The sequence below is a fragment of the Abramis brama genome (assembly GCF_963993115.1).
Source record: "Abramis brama genome assembly, chromosome: 21".
In the NCBI taxonomy this organism is placed as follows: domain Eukaryota; kingdom Metazoa; phylum Chordata; class Actinopteri; order Cypriniformes; family Leuciscidae; genus Abramis; species Abramis brama.
The window spans coordinates 34,317,076-34,332,075 of record NC_139983.1 but is presented as its reverse complement, the minus strand read 5'-3'; the positions used below and the strand labels follow the sequence as shown (position 1 = coordinate 34,332,075).

General features: G+C 37.7%; 1 protein-coding gene across 2 annotated transcripts in view; it reads left to right on the top strand.

Moving 5' to 3' along the window:
* Window positions 1–15,000, top strand: part of eif2ak4 (eukaryotic translation initiation factor 2 alpha kinase 4) — a 59,417-nt gene that overhangs the window by 30,715 nt on the left and 13,702 nt on the right. For both annotated transcript variants that reach the window (XM_084096129.1, XM_084096128.1), the window contains exons 23-33: window positions 1,899–2,020; window positions 2,144–2,193; window positions 2,778–2,946; window positions 4,996–5,112; window positions 6,537–6,602; window positions 8,220–8,393; window positions 8,805–8,939; window positions 9,334–9,441; window positions 10,444–10,572; window positions 13,742–13,828; window positions 14,380–14,489. In XM_084096129.1, the coding sequence (XP_083952255.1) occupies window positions 1,899–2,020; window positions 2,144–2,193; window positions 2,778–2,946; window positions 4,996–5,112; window positions 6,537–6,602; window positions 8,220–8,393; window positions 8,805–8,939; window positions 9,334–9,441; window positions 10,444–10,572; window positions 13,742–13,828; window positions 14,380–14,489 (1,267 nt within the window). The remainder of the gene's footprint in view (window positions 1–1,898; window positions 2,021–2,143; window positions 2,194–2,777; window positions 2,947–4,995; window positions 5,113–6,536; window positions 6,603–8,219; window positions 8,394–8,804; window positions 8,940–9,333; window positions 9,442–10,443; window positions 10,573–13,741; window positions 13,829–14,379; window positions 14,490–15,000) is intronic.

The following is a 15,000-nucleotide window of genomic DNA, read 5'->3' as shown; positions in this document are numbered from 1 at the left end:
CAGCCTCAGAGTAAACCCTCTTCCTAAACCAGACTCAGAGTAAACCCTCTTCCTAAACCAGCCTCAGAGTAAACCCTCTTCCTAAACCAGCCTCAGAGTAAACCCTCTTCCTAAACCAGCCTCGGAGTAAACCCTCTTCCTAAACCAGCCTCAGAGTAAACCCAGAGTAAACCCTCTTCCTAAACCAGACTCAGAGTAAACCCAGAGTAAACCCTCTTCCTAAACCAGCCTCAGAGTAAACCCAGAGTAAACCCTCTTCCTAAACCAGACTCAGAGTAAACCCAGAGTAAACCCTCTTCCTAAACCAGCCTCAGAGTAAACCCAGAGTAAACCCTCTTCCTAAACCAGACTCAGAGTAAACCCAGAGTAAACCCTCTTCCTAAACCAGCCTCAGAGTAAACCCTCTTCCTAAACCAGCCTCAGAGTAAACCCTCTTCCCAGAGCTGATGTACAGTGACGTTAACATCCGCTCCAGTGATGTGAAATATGCTCATCATCTTTTATTATAACCTCAGAACTCTTATTTTCGGGGTTAGTGTTGTTGGTGTCTCCGCTGAAGGTGTTGTGGGTTTATTGTGTGTAAATGCAGCACATATGAGGGTCAAAGGGCATGAAATGCTGCCGTTACGCGTTTATGAGCACAATAACTACCAGAGGAAAACATGTCTGGTATTGTTTGTGTTCATGCTGAATTATAAAGCTGGTTATTGTGGCGCTGAAGGGAAGTGAAGATATGTTTTCTAATATCCGGTTAAGACAAACAGCATATTTTGTTTAATGCTTGTTTGTTTTTGTGATTGCGTAACAATTTATGGCTGTAAACATCAGAAATCTGGGCTGGAAGAGACTTAGAAACTAAAGCTGGCCAAGATACTCTTCATTTAAAGTAGTTCAAGTTTTGCAGAAGAAACTGCTTTGATCTTATTTAAAGACACAGTACATGCGTTAAAGACAGAAACAGTGTGGATCTCATTTAATTTGACAGCGTTAACCCTAAACACACATTTTACACTCAATTTAACAAATAAAACTAAAAAACTTAAAGATAAACAATAGTTTTTAAACTAAATATTTGGCTGAAAATGTTCTGAAAGACATGAAACTCGACTGAGTGAATCAAATTAATGACTGGATAATTATTTTGCTTTCTAAATGATCCAGTTTGCGAAACAGAATCATGTTGTTAGTCAATCAACAACTCTGGTAACATTTTTGCAAAAGTAGTTGGAGACTACACTACAAAGTATGGAAACTATTAAGTGAATCAAATGATTCTGTGAATCTTTTTTACTGAATGATTCAATTTGCTGAACTGAATCATGTTGTTAGTTAATTAAAAACACTGTTATTTTATTTATTTTTTTTCAAAAGTGTGTTTTGCTACTAATCTACAAAGTATGGACTTCTGGCAACACTATTGATCAATGAATCAAATGAATCATTTGATGGTTCTTTTGAACTTAATCATTGAAATGAACTTTTCTGAATGATTCGATTTGCTGAACTGAATCATGTTGTTGTTAGTTAATTAAAAACACTGTTATCTGTTTTTTAAAGTAGCTGGCTACTAATCTACAAAGTATGGACTTCTGGGAACACCATTGATCTATTAATTAAATGAATCATTTGATAACTTGTTTGAACTTGTTCGTTGAAATTAACTTTCTGAATGATCCAATTTGCTGAAATGAATCATGTTGTTGGTTAACCAAGAACACTGGTAACATTCTGCAAATGTATTTGGCAACTACACTACAAAGTATGGACTTCATCTGTGAGCACTGTTGATCAGTGAATCAAATGAATCATTTGATGGGTCTTTTGAACTTGTTCATTGAAATGCACATTCTGCATGAGCTGAGATGTTGGTGTGATGGTTGTTGATGTGCCTCTGTCAGGTGCGGTCCGCCTCCAGACGCCGCTGCTCTTGCCCAGGAACAGGCGTCTGTATGAAGGCTGTGAGACGGCGTGTTTCATGGATCACAGTGGCATGCTGGTGTCTCTGCCGTATGATCTGAGAGTGAGCATCCGTCACGTCAACACGCCTCAGGCTAAACCAGTCAATAACACTCGCAGAAATATGCGCAACAACGGTCTGAATCAAGTTTTCAAAGCCTTTCTCTCTCTCGTTCTCTCTCATCAGCTGGCGTTCGCCAGATTTGTGGCCAGAAACAACATTTCAAATCTCAAAAGGTACTTTGTGTTTCGTGAATTAATGTCCACCAATTCACAGTTATATTTTTGATCTATTGTTGTACATGGTATGTAATAGACTTATTAAAAGTCAAAAGTTTGGATTAATTATGTGTGTTTTTGAGTCTCTTCTGCTCACCAAGCCTGCATTTATTGAAAAAATATACAGTAAAAACTGTGAAATATTATTATTATAATATAAATCATCTGTTCTCTATGTGAATATATATTAAAGTGTAATTTATTCCTGTGATCAAAGCTGAATTTTCAGCATCATTACTCCAGTCTTCAGTGTCACATGATCCTTCAGAAATCACTCTAATATGATGATTTGTTTTATGATGTATTAACATTTAAAAGTTTAGAGTAAGTCAGGTCTTTTTGAAAAAATAGAAATTAACTTTTATTCATCAAGGACACATTCAATGTGTAGACTGTATTTTTTATCACATAAGTGCAGCCTTGGTGAGCAGGATCATCCTAATTATTCCAAACCGTTGAGCACCTGTAGTTAACAGTCCAGTAAGTGTGTGTGTGTGTGTGTGTGTGTGTGTGTGTGTGTGTGTGTGTGTGTGTGTGTGCAGGTACAGTATCGAGCGTGTGTTCAGGCCGAGGAAGCTGGATCGGGCTCATCCCAGAGAACTGCTGGAGTGTGCGTTCGACATCATCATTCCCATCAGCACCAGTCTGCTGCCGGACGCCGAGGCCATTTACACCGTCTCTGAGGTCATACAGGAGTTCAGCGCGCTACAGGTACAGTAACAGTTCATCTACAGTACAGTAACACAGTACAGTAACTCAGTTCATCTACAGTACAGTAACTCAGTTCATCTACAGTACAGTAACGCAGTTCATCTACAGTACAGTAACGCAGTTCATCTACAGTACAGTAACTCAGTTCATCTACAGTACAGTAACTCAGTTCATCTACAGTACAGTAACACAGTTCATCTACAGTACAGTAACTCAGTTCATCTACAGTACAGTAACTCAGTTCATCTACAGTACAGTAACTCAGTTCATCTACAGTACAGTAACACAGTTCATCTACAGTACAGTAACTCAGTTCATCTACAGTACAGTAACACAGTTCATCTACAGTACAGTAACTCAGTTCATCTACAGTACAGTAACTCAGTTCATCTACAGTACAGTAACTCAGTTCATCTACAGTACAGTAACTCAGTTCATCTACAGTACAGTAACACAGTTCATCTACAGTACAGTAACTCAGTTCATCTACAGTACAGTAACTCAGTTCATCTACAGTACAGTAACTCAGTTCATCTACAGTACAGTAACACAGTTCATCTACAGTACAGTAACTCAGTTCATCTACAGTACAGTAACTCAGTTCATCTACAGTACAGTAACTCAGTTCATCTACAGTACAGTAACTCAGTTCATCTACAGTACAGTAACACAGTTCATCTACAGTACAGTAACTCAGTTCATCTACAGTACAGTAACTCAGTTCATCTACAGTACAGTAACACAGTTCATCTACAGTACAGTAACGCAGTTCATCTACAGTACAGTAACTCAGTTCATCTACAGTACAGTAACACAGTTCATCTACAGTACAGTAACACAGTTCATCTACAGTACAGTAACTCAGTTCATCTACAGTACAGTAACTCAGTTCATCTACAGTACAGTAACACAGTTCATCTACAGTACAGTAACTCAGTTCATCTACAGTACAGTAACGCAGTTCATCTACAGTACAGTAACGCAGTTCATCTACAGTACAGTAACTCAGTTCATCTACAGTACAGTAACTCAGTTCATCTACAGTACAGTAACACAGTTCATCTACAGTACAGTAACTCAGTTCATCTACAGTACAGTAACTCAGTTCATCTACAGTACAGTAACTCAGTTCATCTACAGTACAGTAACTCAGTTCATCTACAGTACAGTAACACAGTTCATCTACAGTACAGTAACTCAGTTCATCTACAGTACAGTAACTCAGTTCATCTACAGTACAGTAACTCAGTTCATCTACAGTACAGTAACTCAGTTCATCTACAGTACAGTAACACAGTTCATCTACAGTACAGTAACTCAGTTCATCTACAGTACAGTAACACAGTTCATCTACAGTACAGTAACTCAGTTCATCTACAGTACAGTAACACAGTTCATCTACAGTACAGTAACTCAGTTCATCTACAGTACAGTAACTCAGTTCATCTACAGTACAGTAACTCAGTTCATCTACAGTACAGTAACTCAGTTCATCTACAGTACAGTAACACAGTTCATCTACAGTACAGTAACTCAGTTCATCTACAGTACAGTAACTCAGTTCATCTACAGTACAGTAACACAGTTCATCTACAGTACAGTAACTCAGTTCATCTACAGTACAGTAACACAGTTCATCTACAGTACAGTAACTCAGTTCATCTACAGGTACACAAGACAACGGTTCATCTAGGGGTCCGTTAAGTGAGGGATAATGTACGTCCAGCCGGTTGTTCTCAGAATAAACCCCTTCAGGCTGATTAAGAATGAATTTGTGTAATTCATTATATTAAAAGCCCTAACATACATGCATATATATCTGGATCGAATGTTTTTATCGATATTTTATATCTTTTTTTGCAAATCAGCAGTTTTTTTTTTCAAGGTTCAGGGCTGTGTTGTTATTATAAATATATATTATATAGTTATCTATATTGCATACAAGTTAAATTAAGCAAGATTGCGGATATGACTGTTCTGACTGTATCTATGGAGTTTACAGTGTTTACAAACGACTGTTTGATGTTTGATACGCTGTGTCTGTTTTAGGACAGAAACTACACCGTTCACCTGAACCACACGAGCCTGCTGAAGGCCATTCTGCTTCACAGCGGCGTTCCAGAAGACAAACTCACTCAGGCCTCCAACATACTGTGTGACTCTATGGTGAGACACACACACACACACACACACACACACACAGACACAGACACAGACACACAGACACAGACACAGACACAGACACAGACAGACACACAGACACACACACACACACACAGACACACACACACACACACACACACACACACACACACACACACAGACACAGACACAGACACACACACACACACACACACAGACACAGACACAGACACACACACACACACACACACACACAGACAGACACCACACACACACACACACACACACACACACACACACACACACACACACACACACACACACAGACACAGACACCACACACACACACACACGCAGCAGTGAGACGTGCCACTGTATGACTGTACGCATCACAGCAGCGTTTCCCACGGGATTCTGGGCTCTGGGTCAAAGTTCACTGCATTAGTCTGCTGAACTCTGAGAGCAAAGTGAATAGAGTAAAAAAGTCTATTCATGTATTTGTACCTGGACTCTGAAGTGGACTCAAACCTTTCTCTAGTAGAGAAAGTGATAAAGCCAAACAATTTAAATATATATCATAATAATAATAATAACAACAATACATTATTATTACTATTTATTATCCCTAAGGCAGTAATACCTGTATATTACTATTGTAATGTAACTACATTGTAAAATAAACAAAAAATATTAATAAGTGCCATATTTTCTGGAAGACAAGTGAAAATTGCATTGCTAAGGGAATGTATAAGTCTCACTTTATTATTACATTCAGAAATACTGTAAAGACAGGTAATTAAAACAAAACATTTACAAATATTATAAACACTATAAACATGCTTTACAACAAATCCTTTAAATTTAACGGTATTCAGAACAGAGTCAAAAATATAAGTATAAAACACATATTATAGTGGCATTCATTAACATTTATTCTATTCTTTGCATGTTAGACGTATATAATTGGCTTTGGAATATCAGTTTAACATGTTTCAGATGATAAAAAAGTAAACTTTTCTGTAAAATAATTGTTCACTTTACAGTAGTAAAATTACAATACTTATGTCTTCATTTCTTCACTTGCAAGCGTACAAAAACTGCAGTTTCTGTGAAATAGGTTTACAAACGCTTCTCGTTCGCTGAAAGTTCAAGTAATTAATGCGAAACTGTGAACGAAGCAGAAAACACCTGTGGAAATATATGCATGAAACTGAGTTTGTTTACATGTTGAAGAAACAGAATAATCAAGTTTTTAGTGCAGAACTCGTTGAACATTAGTGGACAGAACAGAAATGATGAGGTGTGTTACTGCTCTTTTACGATGCTGTGATGTGTGTGTGTGTGTGTGTGTGTGTGAGCGTCTCAGGTTCACCGGGTTCACATGAGCTTTTGCTGTTATGTAACCTGGAATATATTTCTGTCTCTCTCTCTTTCACCTTCACACGCAGAGTGAGAAACTGACGAAGCGAGAAGTCGAAGCCAAATTCTGTAACCTCTCCTTGTCCAACAACAGCGTAAGTCCAGGATTCTCCTCGATTCTCTGAAGGTTCAATGATGCTGAAATTCAGCTTTGATCACAGGAATAAATTACACTTTACTGTTTATTCACATAGAAAACAGATGATTTACATTGGAATAATATTTCAATTTTTTTATGTTTTTTTATCACATAAATGCAGCCTTGATGAGCAGAAGAGACTCAAAAACATGTGAAAAATCATAATTAATCCAAACTTTTGACTTTTAATGCATCAACTACATACAATATACAACAATAGATGCAAAAGGATGTTTATTTGAAGTCTTTGTGTAATGCATTAATGATGTATTCATACGTCGCAAAGCATATCTTTTAATAAATAAATGCATTATAATATTCACAGACTCCTTGTTACATCTCAAATTGCTTGTTTGTCGTGTTTTAATGCATTGTACTTTCTATAGGAGTGTTCAGTGAATAGATAAGCATTATAACTGTGTTTGCAATTATTCATGAGATCATAAAATGGATTAAAAGGTGCATTACAAGGCATAGTTAATGCAAAAAAATACTTTCATAATGCATTAATATAGGCCTGTCACAATCATGAATTTTGACGATTAACAAATAATTGATTGATTAAATTCTGTTGCAGTGCCAGCTTAACTTTGAATCATATATAATCTAATAATAAAAACTGTAATAAAATAGGCCCATATGATTTACTTCAGAAAATTAAATATTGAATTTACTAATAATTTTAAATTATTTAAATATATCATATCTAGGGATGCACGATATATCGGCCACATTATCGGTATCGGCCGATATATGTTAATTTTAATGTTATCATTATCGGCTCGACAAGAAAATTTGTCCAATATATTAAAGCTGATTAATAATGTATTATTTCCTTCAGCTGAGACGCTTCAGATGCGACTGTTCAACAGGATGCTTTTAAATTGCTTGAAATATGATTGAAATCACTTTGAAAAAGGAAAATACAGTTAAAGTGCAACATGTGCAGCGCAAGTCTGTCATATCGGCTACATAACATTATAATGAGAACGTCATAATTGTGTTTGTATCTTGGCTTTTAATGGTGAGACTTTTGTTTTTGTAATCAGGCTCTCAAAAATTAAATAGAAATTTGGATTTAGATTTATCGGCCAATATCGGCTTTCAAATATAAAGAATTATCGGTATCGGTCAAAATTGTCATATCGGTGCATCCCTAATCATATCTCATATCATATCATATCATATAATGCAGTCTGATTAAACTAAAGTCTTCATTCTGCATGAAGATATTGCACATTTAATTCTATAAACGCCTAAATTCAGTGGCAATTGAAATTTAAACTGCACTAATATTGCGGTTATCTCAAATAATTGTGATTAGAGCATATATCCACGATCAGACGATTAATACATAATACTCAGCTCTCAAACTTTTTTCAGCACCACAGAACTGCACAGAAAGAATATATAAAAGAATAAAAACAAACATGGAACCGATAAAACATAAACCGCACAAACAGTAGCGATCGGCTTGATGTAGAAAGACTTGAAGGAAAGTGTGGAGGAACTGAACTAACACTGCGTGTGATTTGGTGATTTAGAAGTAAAGTGGTGTGTGTGTGTGTGTCAGTTACAGACGCTGTATAAGTTCATCGAGCAGAAGGGAAGCTTGCAGGATCTTCTTCCTCTCATGAACTCGCTCACGAAACAGAAGAGTTCGGCGGTGGCTCAGATGGCCAGACAGGGCCTGAAGGATCTGGAGGAAGTCCTCAACCTCCTCAAGAAACTGGCTGTGAAACTGCAGGTGTGACGACCTGTGTGTTAGCTGATACTCTTCATCTTCTGGATCAGTTCCTCTTCATCAGATGTCCTTCTGTTACTTTAACAGTGTAACAGATATTGTCAGTGTCCCTGAATTCATCGATTCTGAAACCATTTTTTAAATTCAGCTCAATAACAGTCAATGTTACAAATGTATCAATTATGAAACCATTTTTGTAATGTTGATTAAATTCAGTTCAAATACAATGTTGCAAAAATCATCAATTATGAAATAATTTTTTTAATGTTGATTAAATTCAGTTCAATAACAGTCAAAGTTGCAAAATTCATCAATTCTGATTTGAACCTGCAGGTGTGACGGCTCTGTCTGTGTGATATCTGATGTTCTTCATCTCCTCTTCATCTGAATGTGTGTGTGTCGTGTGTTTTGAAGGTTGTGGTGAATCTGGGTTTGGTCTATAAGGTCCAGCATCACTGCGGGGTCATTTTCCAGTTTGTGGCGTTCATCAGGAAACGGAAACGCACCGTCCCGGATATCTTGGCAGCAGGAGGACGCTACGATCATCTGGTAACACCAACACAACTGCACAACTGTACACAACTGAGCAACACTTAAATCTCTTAATTGTCTCTATATTTAATTTTTTGTTTTTCTGCCCTATATTTCCCTATATTTATTTTTTATTATTATTTTATATATTTTTTTACTTTCCCCATATTTCCCTATAAAATGATAGTAAAAATATATTTAATTTATTTGCCCTAAATTTCATTATATTTTATTATTATTATTTAATTAATGTTGCAAAATTCATCGATTCAGATTTTTTTTTAATGTTGATTAAATTTAGTTCAATAACAGTCAATGTTACAAAATTCATTTTATTCGAACTCAGCTGTAAAGCAGCTCAACAGAAGTCTATAGTGTCATCATTCAGATCAAGTGTTTTCCTGATTGTCAGATCATGGAGTTTCACGGGCCGACGGTGTCGAGTCCGGTCCCGTCAGCGGTCGGCGCCAGCATCGCTCTGGATAAGATCTGCTCTGCTGTGGCCAATATGGAGGAACCAGTGAGTGTGTGTGTGTGTGTGTGAGTTCTCCTCTGTGAAGGCCTCCTTCCCTTTACCTCTGCACAGATAAAACGGTATTCCGGTTCACATGGATACGCGGAAGCGACAAAAAAAATTCTGGATTATGAATTTTTAAGGCCAGACAAGTAATTTGTTGGTTAATTTGTAGAGAAAGACTGCGCACATACATATTCAAACACGCATATCTATGGACTAACCACGTGATACGCATGTGTACGCCATCAGCGTTTTCACAGATTCGCGTTTTTGAAGTGTGCGTTGAAGAGGATCACGCTTTTCAAACATGTTCACCGCTTGCACCTTGTAACCTGTTTCAGGGTTTGAGTTCTCGAGCCTCAGACACTGTTGTGTGCGGATGAACGGCCAGAACACATTAAAAGTTGTCATGTTAGCGGATCCTGAGTTAATAACTAATGATCTTTACAACAGAAGTGAATCAATCAAAACTAACTTTATCTGGACAATAACTTTATTCTAGATCTGCTGTAAAGCCTAAACAATCTCTGTTACTGTAATCTCCTGTTATCACTGTAAAGCTGCTGTGATCTGTACTGTTAAAGGGGTCATCGGATGCAAAATTCACTGTTATAAGTTGTTTGCATATAAATGCGTCTGCAGAGTGTGGACACAACCACCACACAACGAAGAAAATCCATTCACTTCTTCCTTTTTTTTAATCCTCAAAGCCTAAACACTCATTAATCAAGCCGTTTGGATTTTCCGAGCAATATGATGTCATATGAGTATTATCATTTAAAGAGACACGCACCGCAACGGGTCGCTGTGAACAGAGCTGTTCTTGAGGAGGTAAAGCGTGGTGTTTTACACAACCACTGAGGAATTTTAAGCAAAGTATGTTACAAACTTTACATGAAGACCCTAAAGAATCACACAGCTTGTGGAAAAAGGGCATCGATGACCCCTTTAAAAGCGCTATATAAACGAAGTTGACTTGACTCTCTGTGTGTGTGTGTGTGTCAGCCTCCTGTGAGCTCCTGTGATGTTCTGGTGGTTCCCGTGGGTCAGTCCTCCATGAGCAGAGCCGTTAATGTCATTCAGAAACTCTGGGCGGCCGGAGTCTCGACAGACATCGTCTATGATGTGTCTCAGGTCAGTGTTCACATGATGTTTGATGAGCCAAAACACTCACAGGTGACGCCAAAAATGTTGGTCACATGACTCAAGTTCTGAGTAGATGATTGGTGAACGATCAGTTCTTGTAGTCAGTGTGTTGATGCGGCAGAAATGGGCAAGGAGAGACTTTTGGCACCTAAAGAATATCTCAGATTTGATCGATAATGATATTTAAATGATATTTTGTGTGTTTATTAGTCTACCTTGACAGAGACTCCTAAAGTTTTTGATATTCTTCATATTCTGTGCTGGTCAGCTCACAGCAGTGACAGAAATCATCTTTTCCAACAAGTTTAAATAGATTTTTACCTTTTTATGGGCATTTTTGCCTTTATAAAGGATTTTTTATAACCTAATTAAATGTATGCATCATGTTTTGTCAAATTCTTACATTTAATCAATGCATTTAATTAGCATAATAAGACCAACCAATCAAATGAAATCAATATCAACAAAACTCATCTTTGCAATGAAGATGAAACACAGAATCTGCATCTGAAGTTTAGATGTGTTTAATGAAGCTCAGAGGGACATTAATGTGTTTAACCTGCAGTTATACATGCAGAAATAATGTAAACATAAAACATTGAATATTGATATTTAAAAGGATTTAAAAAATGAAACGATACTTTAAATGTGAAATTAAAACCACCAGTAGGTGGCAGCAAGTGACCGTTAATGAGTGAGTCATTGAGTTTCAGCTGATTCATTTAAGTCTTAATGAGTGAGTCATTGAATCATTCATTCAGCTGATTAATTAATTCAGTAACGAAACACCGCTGTGTCACTCAGAGACGCAAATAGAGCAAAAACAGCCAATATTGTGTCTAATAAGTCACTTAATATTAACTTGTTATTGAACTGATGTATAAAATCAATATCACATTTGTAATCATGCTGATATTTGGAGAAAATTAATGATAATTAAATGATATAAATATAAAAGACATACACAGATAGAAAAAGATAACCCCATTATCTTTAATAGATGATGCATTTTAATAGAATGCATTTAATAAATCACGCACTAGTACAACAGAATATTAGCAGGTGGTTATAATGATTTGCCTCATCTGTGTATTATGAAATTTTGTTCTGTTGCAATAAAAAACAAAATCTTGCTTTGGTTAGTCTGCGCTCACACTGAAGATAAGAACGATGAAAATGCCCTTGATTTCTGCTTATTAGTGCAGTTCTGCATGAGTGTGTGTGCTAATGAAGCCGAGAGTCGTTCCAGTGCTTGAGTTCACAACACAAACAGAATCTCTGTCCACACACGGAGATGAAGAACATGTGGCCGAAAGCTGTGAGGTGCTGGATGATGATGCGTTAGCAGAGTCCACACACACACACACACACACACACACACACCAGTGGCTTTAGAGGTCAGAACACACCAGACTGAACTCAAACCTGTTAACTCTTACTCTGCTTTCAAACGTAGATCTTAGTTTGCTCTCAGGTTTAAATCATTTTATTTCCCTTGAATAGAAACATTTCTGGCCGTTTATGATTCTTGGTTGGAGTTTATGAAAGTGTGTTTTTTGGATTTGGATGTCATTGAACTGTAAAAGGTGTGTGTGTGAGTGTGTGAGTGAGTGAGTGTTTGTGTTAGTGTCTGAGTGAGTGAGTGAGTGTTTGTGTTAGTGAGTGTGTGAGTGAGTGTTTGTGTGAGTGTGTGTTTGTGTGAGTGTGTGTTTGTGTGAGTGTGTGTTTGTGTGAGTGTGTGTTTGTGTGAGTGTGTGTTTGTGTGAGTGTGTGTTTGTGTGAGTGTGTGTTTGTGTGAGTGAGTGTTTGAGTGTGTGTTTGTGTGAGTGAGTGTTTGAGTGTGTGTTTGTGTGAGTGAGTGAGTGTTTGTGTTAGTGTGTGAGTGAGTGAGTGTTTGTGTTTGTCTGAGTGTTTGAGTGTTTGAGTGAGTGAGTGAGTGAGTGAGTGAGTGAGTGAGTGAGTGAGTGAGTGAGTGAGTGAGTGAGTGAGTGAGTGAGTGAGTTTGTGTGAGTGAGTGTGTGTGTGAGTGTGTGTTTGTGTGAGTGTGTGTTTGAGTGAGTGAGTGTGTGAGTGAGTGTGTGAGTGAGTGTTTGAGTGTGTGAGTGAGTGAGTGTGTGTGTGTGTGTGTGAGTGTTGAGTGTGTGTTTGTGTGAGTGAGTGTGTGAGTGAGTGACAGTGTTTGTGTGAGTGTTTGTGTGAGTGTTTGTGTGAGTGTTTGTGTGAGTGTTTGTGTTTGTGTGAGTGTTTGTGTGAGTGTTTGTGTGAGTGAGTGTGTGAGTGAGTGTGTGAGTGAGTGTGTGAGTGTTTGTGTGTGTGTTTGTGTGAGTGAGTGAGTGAGTGTGTGCATATTTGAGTGTGAGCGTTTGTGTGAGTGAGTGAATGCGTGCGTGTGTGTGAGTGAGTGCATGCGTGCGTGTGTGCGTGTGTGTGTGAGTGAGTGAGTGAGTGAGTGAGTGTGTGCATGTTTGAGTGAGTGTGAGTGTGTGTGTGTGTGTGTGTGATACAGCACAGAGAGACGTCTGTTTCACACGGACAGAACCGGATACACACACACACACACACACACACACACACACTGTTTGCAGTGTTGAACCACCTCTCACACACACAGAGGAGTGAATGGATGCTCACAGCTTCAGAGCTTCGACATCATCAATGCTTCCCGTCTATTAAAAACGTTGCTAGATTCATGATATTATAAAGTGTCATCACAGTCTGTGAAGAGTGATAATGAAGAAGAGAGAAAGACTAAACGCCACATAATAAATACAGAGACCGCAAGAAGAGAATCCGTGACGCTCTCGCTGACGCACGTGAAACACACATGGAGACCAGTGTCATCATCATCAGCAGGACCTTCAGAGACTCAGTCTGAACCTCACGAGTCACAGTCTAGAGTCCCTCAGAGCAGTTCCTCACTTACTGGACCACAAGACAATATTATTATTATTATTATTATTATCATTCTGTTCGACTCAAAACCACAATCATTAAATCCCTCATGCGTTTCATCCTCATTACTGGGCGGTTCTTGGGCAGAATAAACTTCGTCAAATAACAATGACTACACAATACTTTTGACACACTCTTATGAATGCAGTCAGATGTATGTGTGAGTGTGTGTGTGTGTGTGTAAATGTGTGTTTTTGTGCCACAGTCACAAGAAGCTCTTCTGGAACATTGCAGACAAGCTGGAATCACATTCATGGTCCTCGTGTCTGATAAAGAAGGAAATTACCTGAAGGTAAATCACATCAACACCTGCACTAGAGCTCAACAAGACTATTCATATTCCGTGATATTATCAATTTATCTTCACTGACGACTGAATTGATCTGAATAATGACACTAGTGTCTTCTGTTGAGCTGCTGTACAGCTGAATTTGAATTAGTTTCATAATTGATGAATTTTGCGACATTGACACTGTTATTGAACTGAATTGAATTAACATAAAAAAAAAAATCATAACTGATGAATTTTGCAACATTGACTGTTATTGAACTGAATTTAATCCAAAAAAAAAATAATTATGAATTTTGTAACATTGACACTTATTGAACTGAATTTAATCAACATAAAAAAAATCATAATTGATGAATTTTGCAACATTGACACTGTTATTGAACTGAATTGAATCGACATTGAAAATTATTTTCATAATTGATTAACTTTACAACATTAACTGCTATTTTCCTGTTGATTAATGTAAAGCTGTATAGAAGCACTATAGAAATATAGAAAAGCACTATAGGAATAAAAGCGCGTGATTGGCTGGCTCTCTTCTCTTCCGTCAGGTGAAGTCGTTTGAGAAAGACCGTCAGTCGGAGAAGAGAATTCCCGAGTCGGATCTGGTCGATCACTTCATCCAGAAGAGCCGGATCAAACTCTCCGAGGAGAGAAACAGGTGACAGACGCCGGCCGGAAACAACCGGGCTGTTAGAATGATGGATTTCTCAATTTTAATCAATTCTCATTAATCGATATCTTAAATCTTAAATCCTAAGACTCGATCTTTTGATGCTGTTTTCAGCTGATGCACGAACAAAACTTCACTAAACAGCTCCTGCCGTTAAATAATCACAATTTGATTCTGTCACTTTTATAATGAAATTCAGTCAGTAAATGTGTGTGTGTGTGTGTGTGTGTGTGTGTTTAATGTGTGTGACAGCTGAACCGATCATCTCTTCCTCTTTACTACTAGTTACAGCAGCAAATCAACATCAGTGAACATCAGAAGTAATGATGAAAGATACAGAACAACTTCCTGAAATCAATCATGTCTCATTTAATCCATCAATCCGTGTTTCAGCCGCCAATAAAGCAGCTGGAGAACAATACTGTCACATTTAAAGCCATTCAGTGACCATAAACTCCATAAATAACTCTAGAGAGGAGCGTTTGGATATGCAATATAT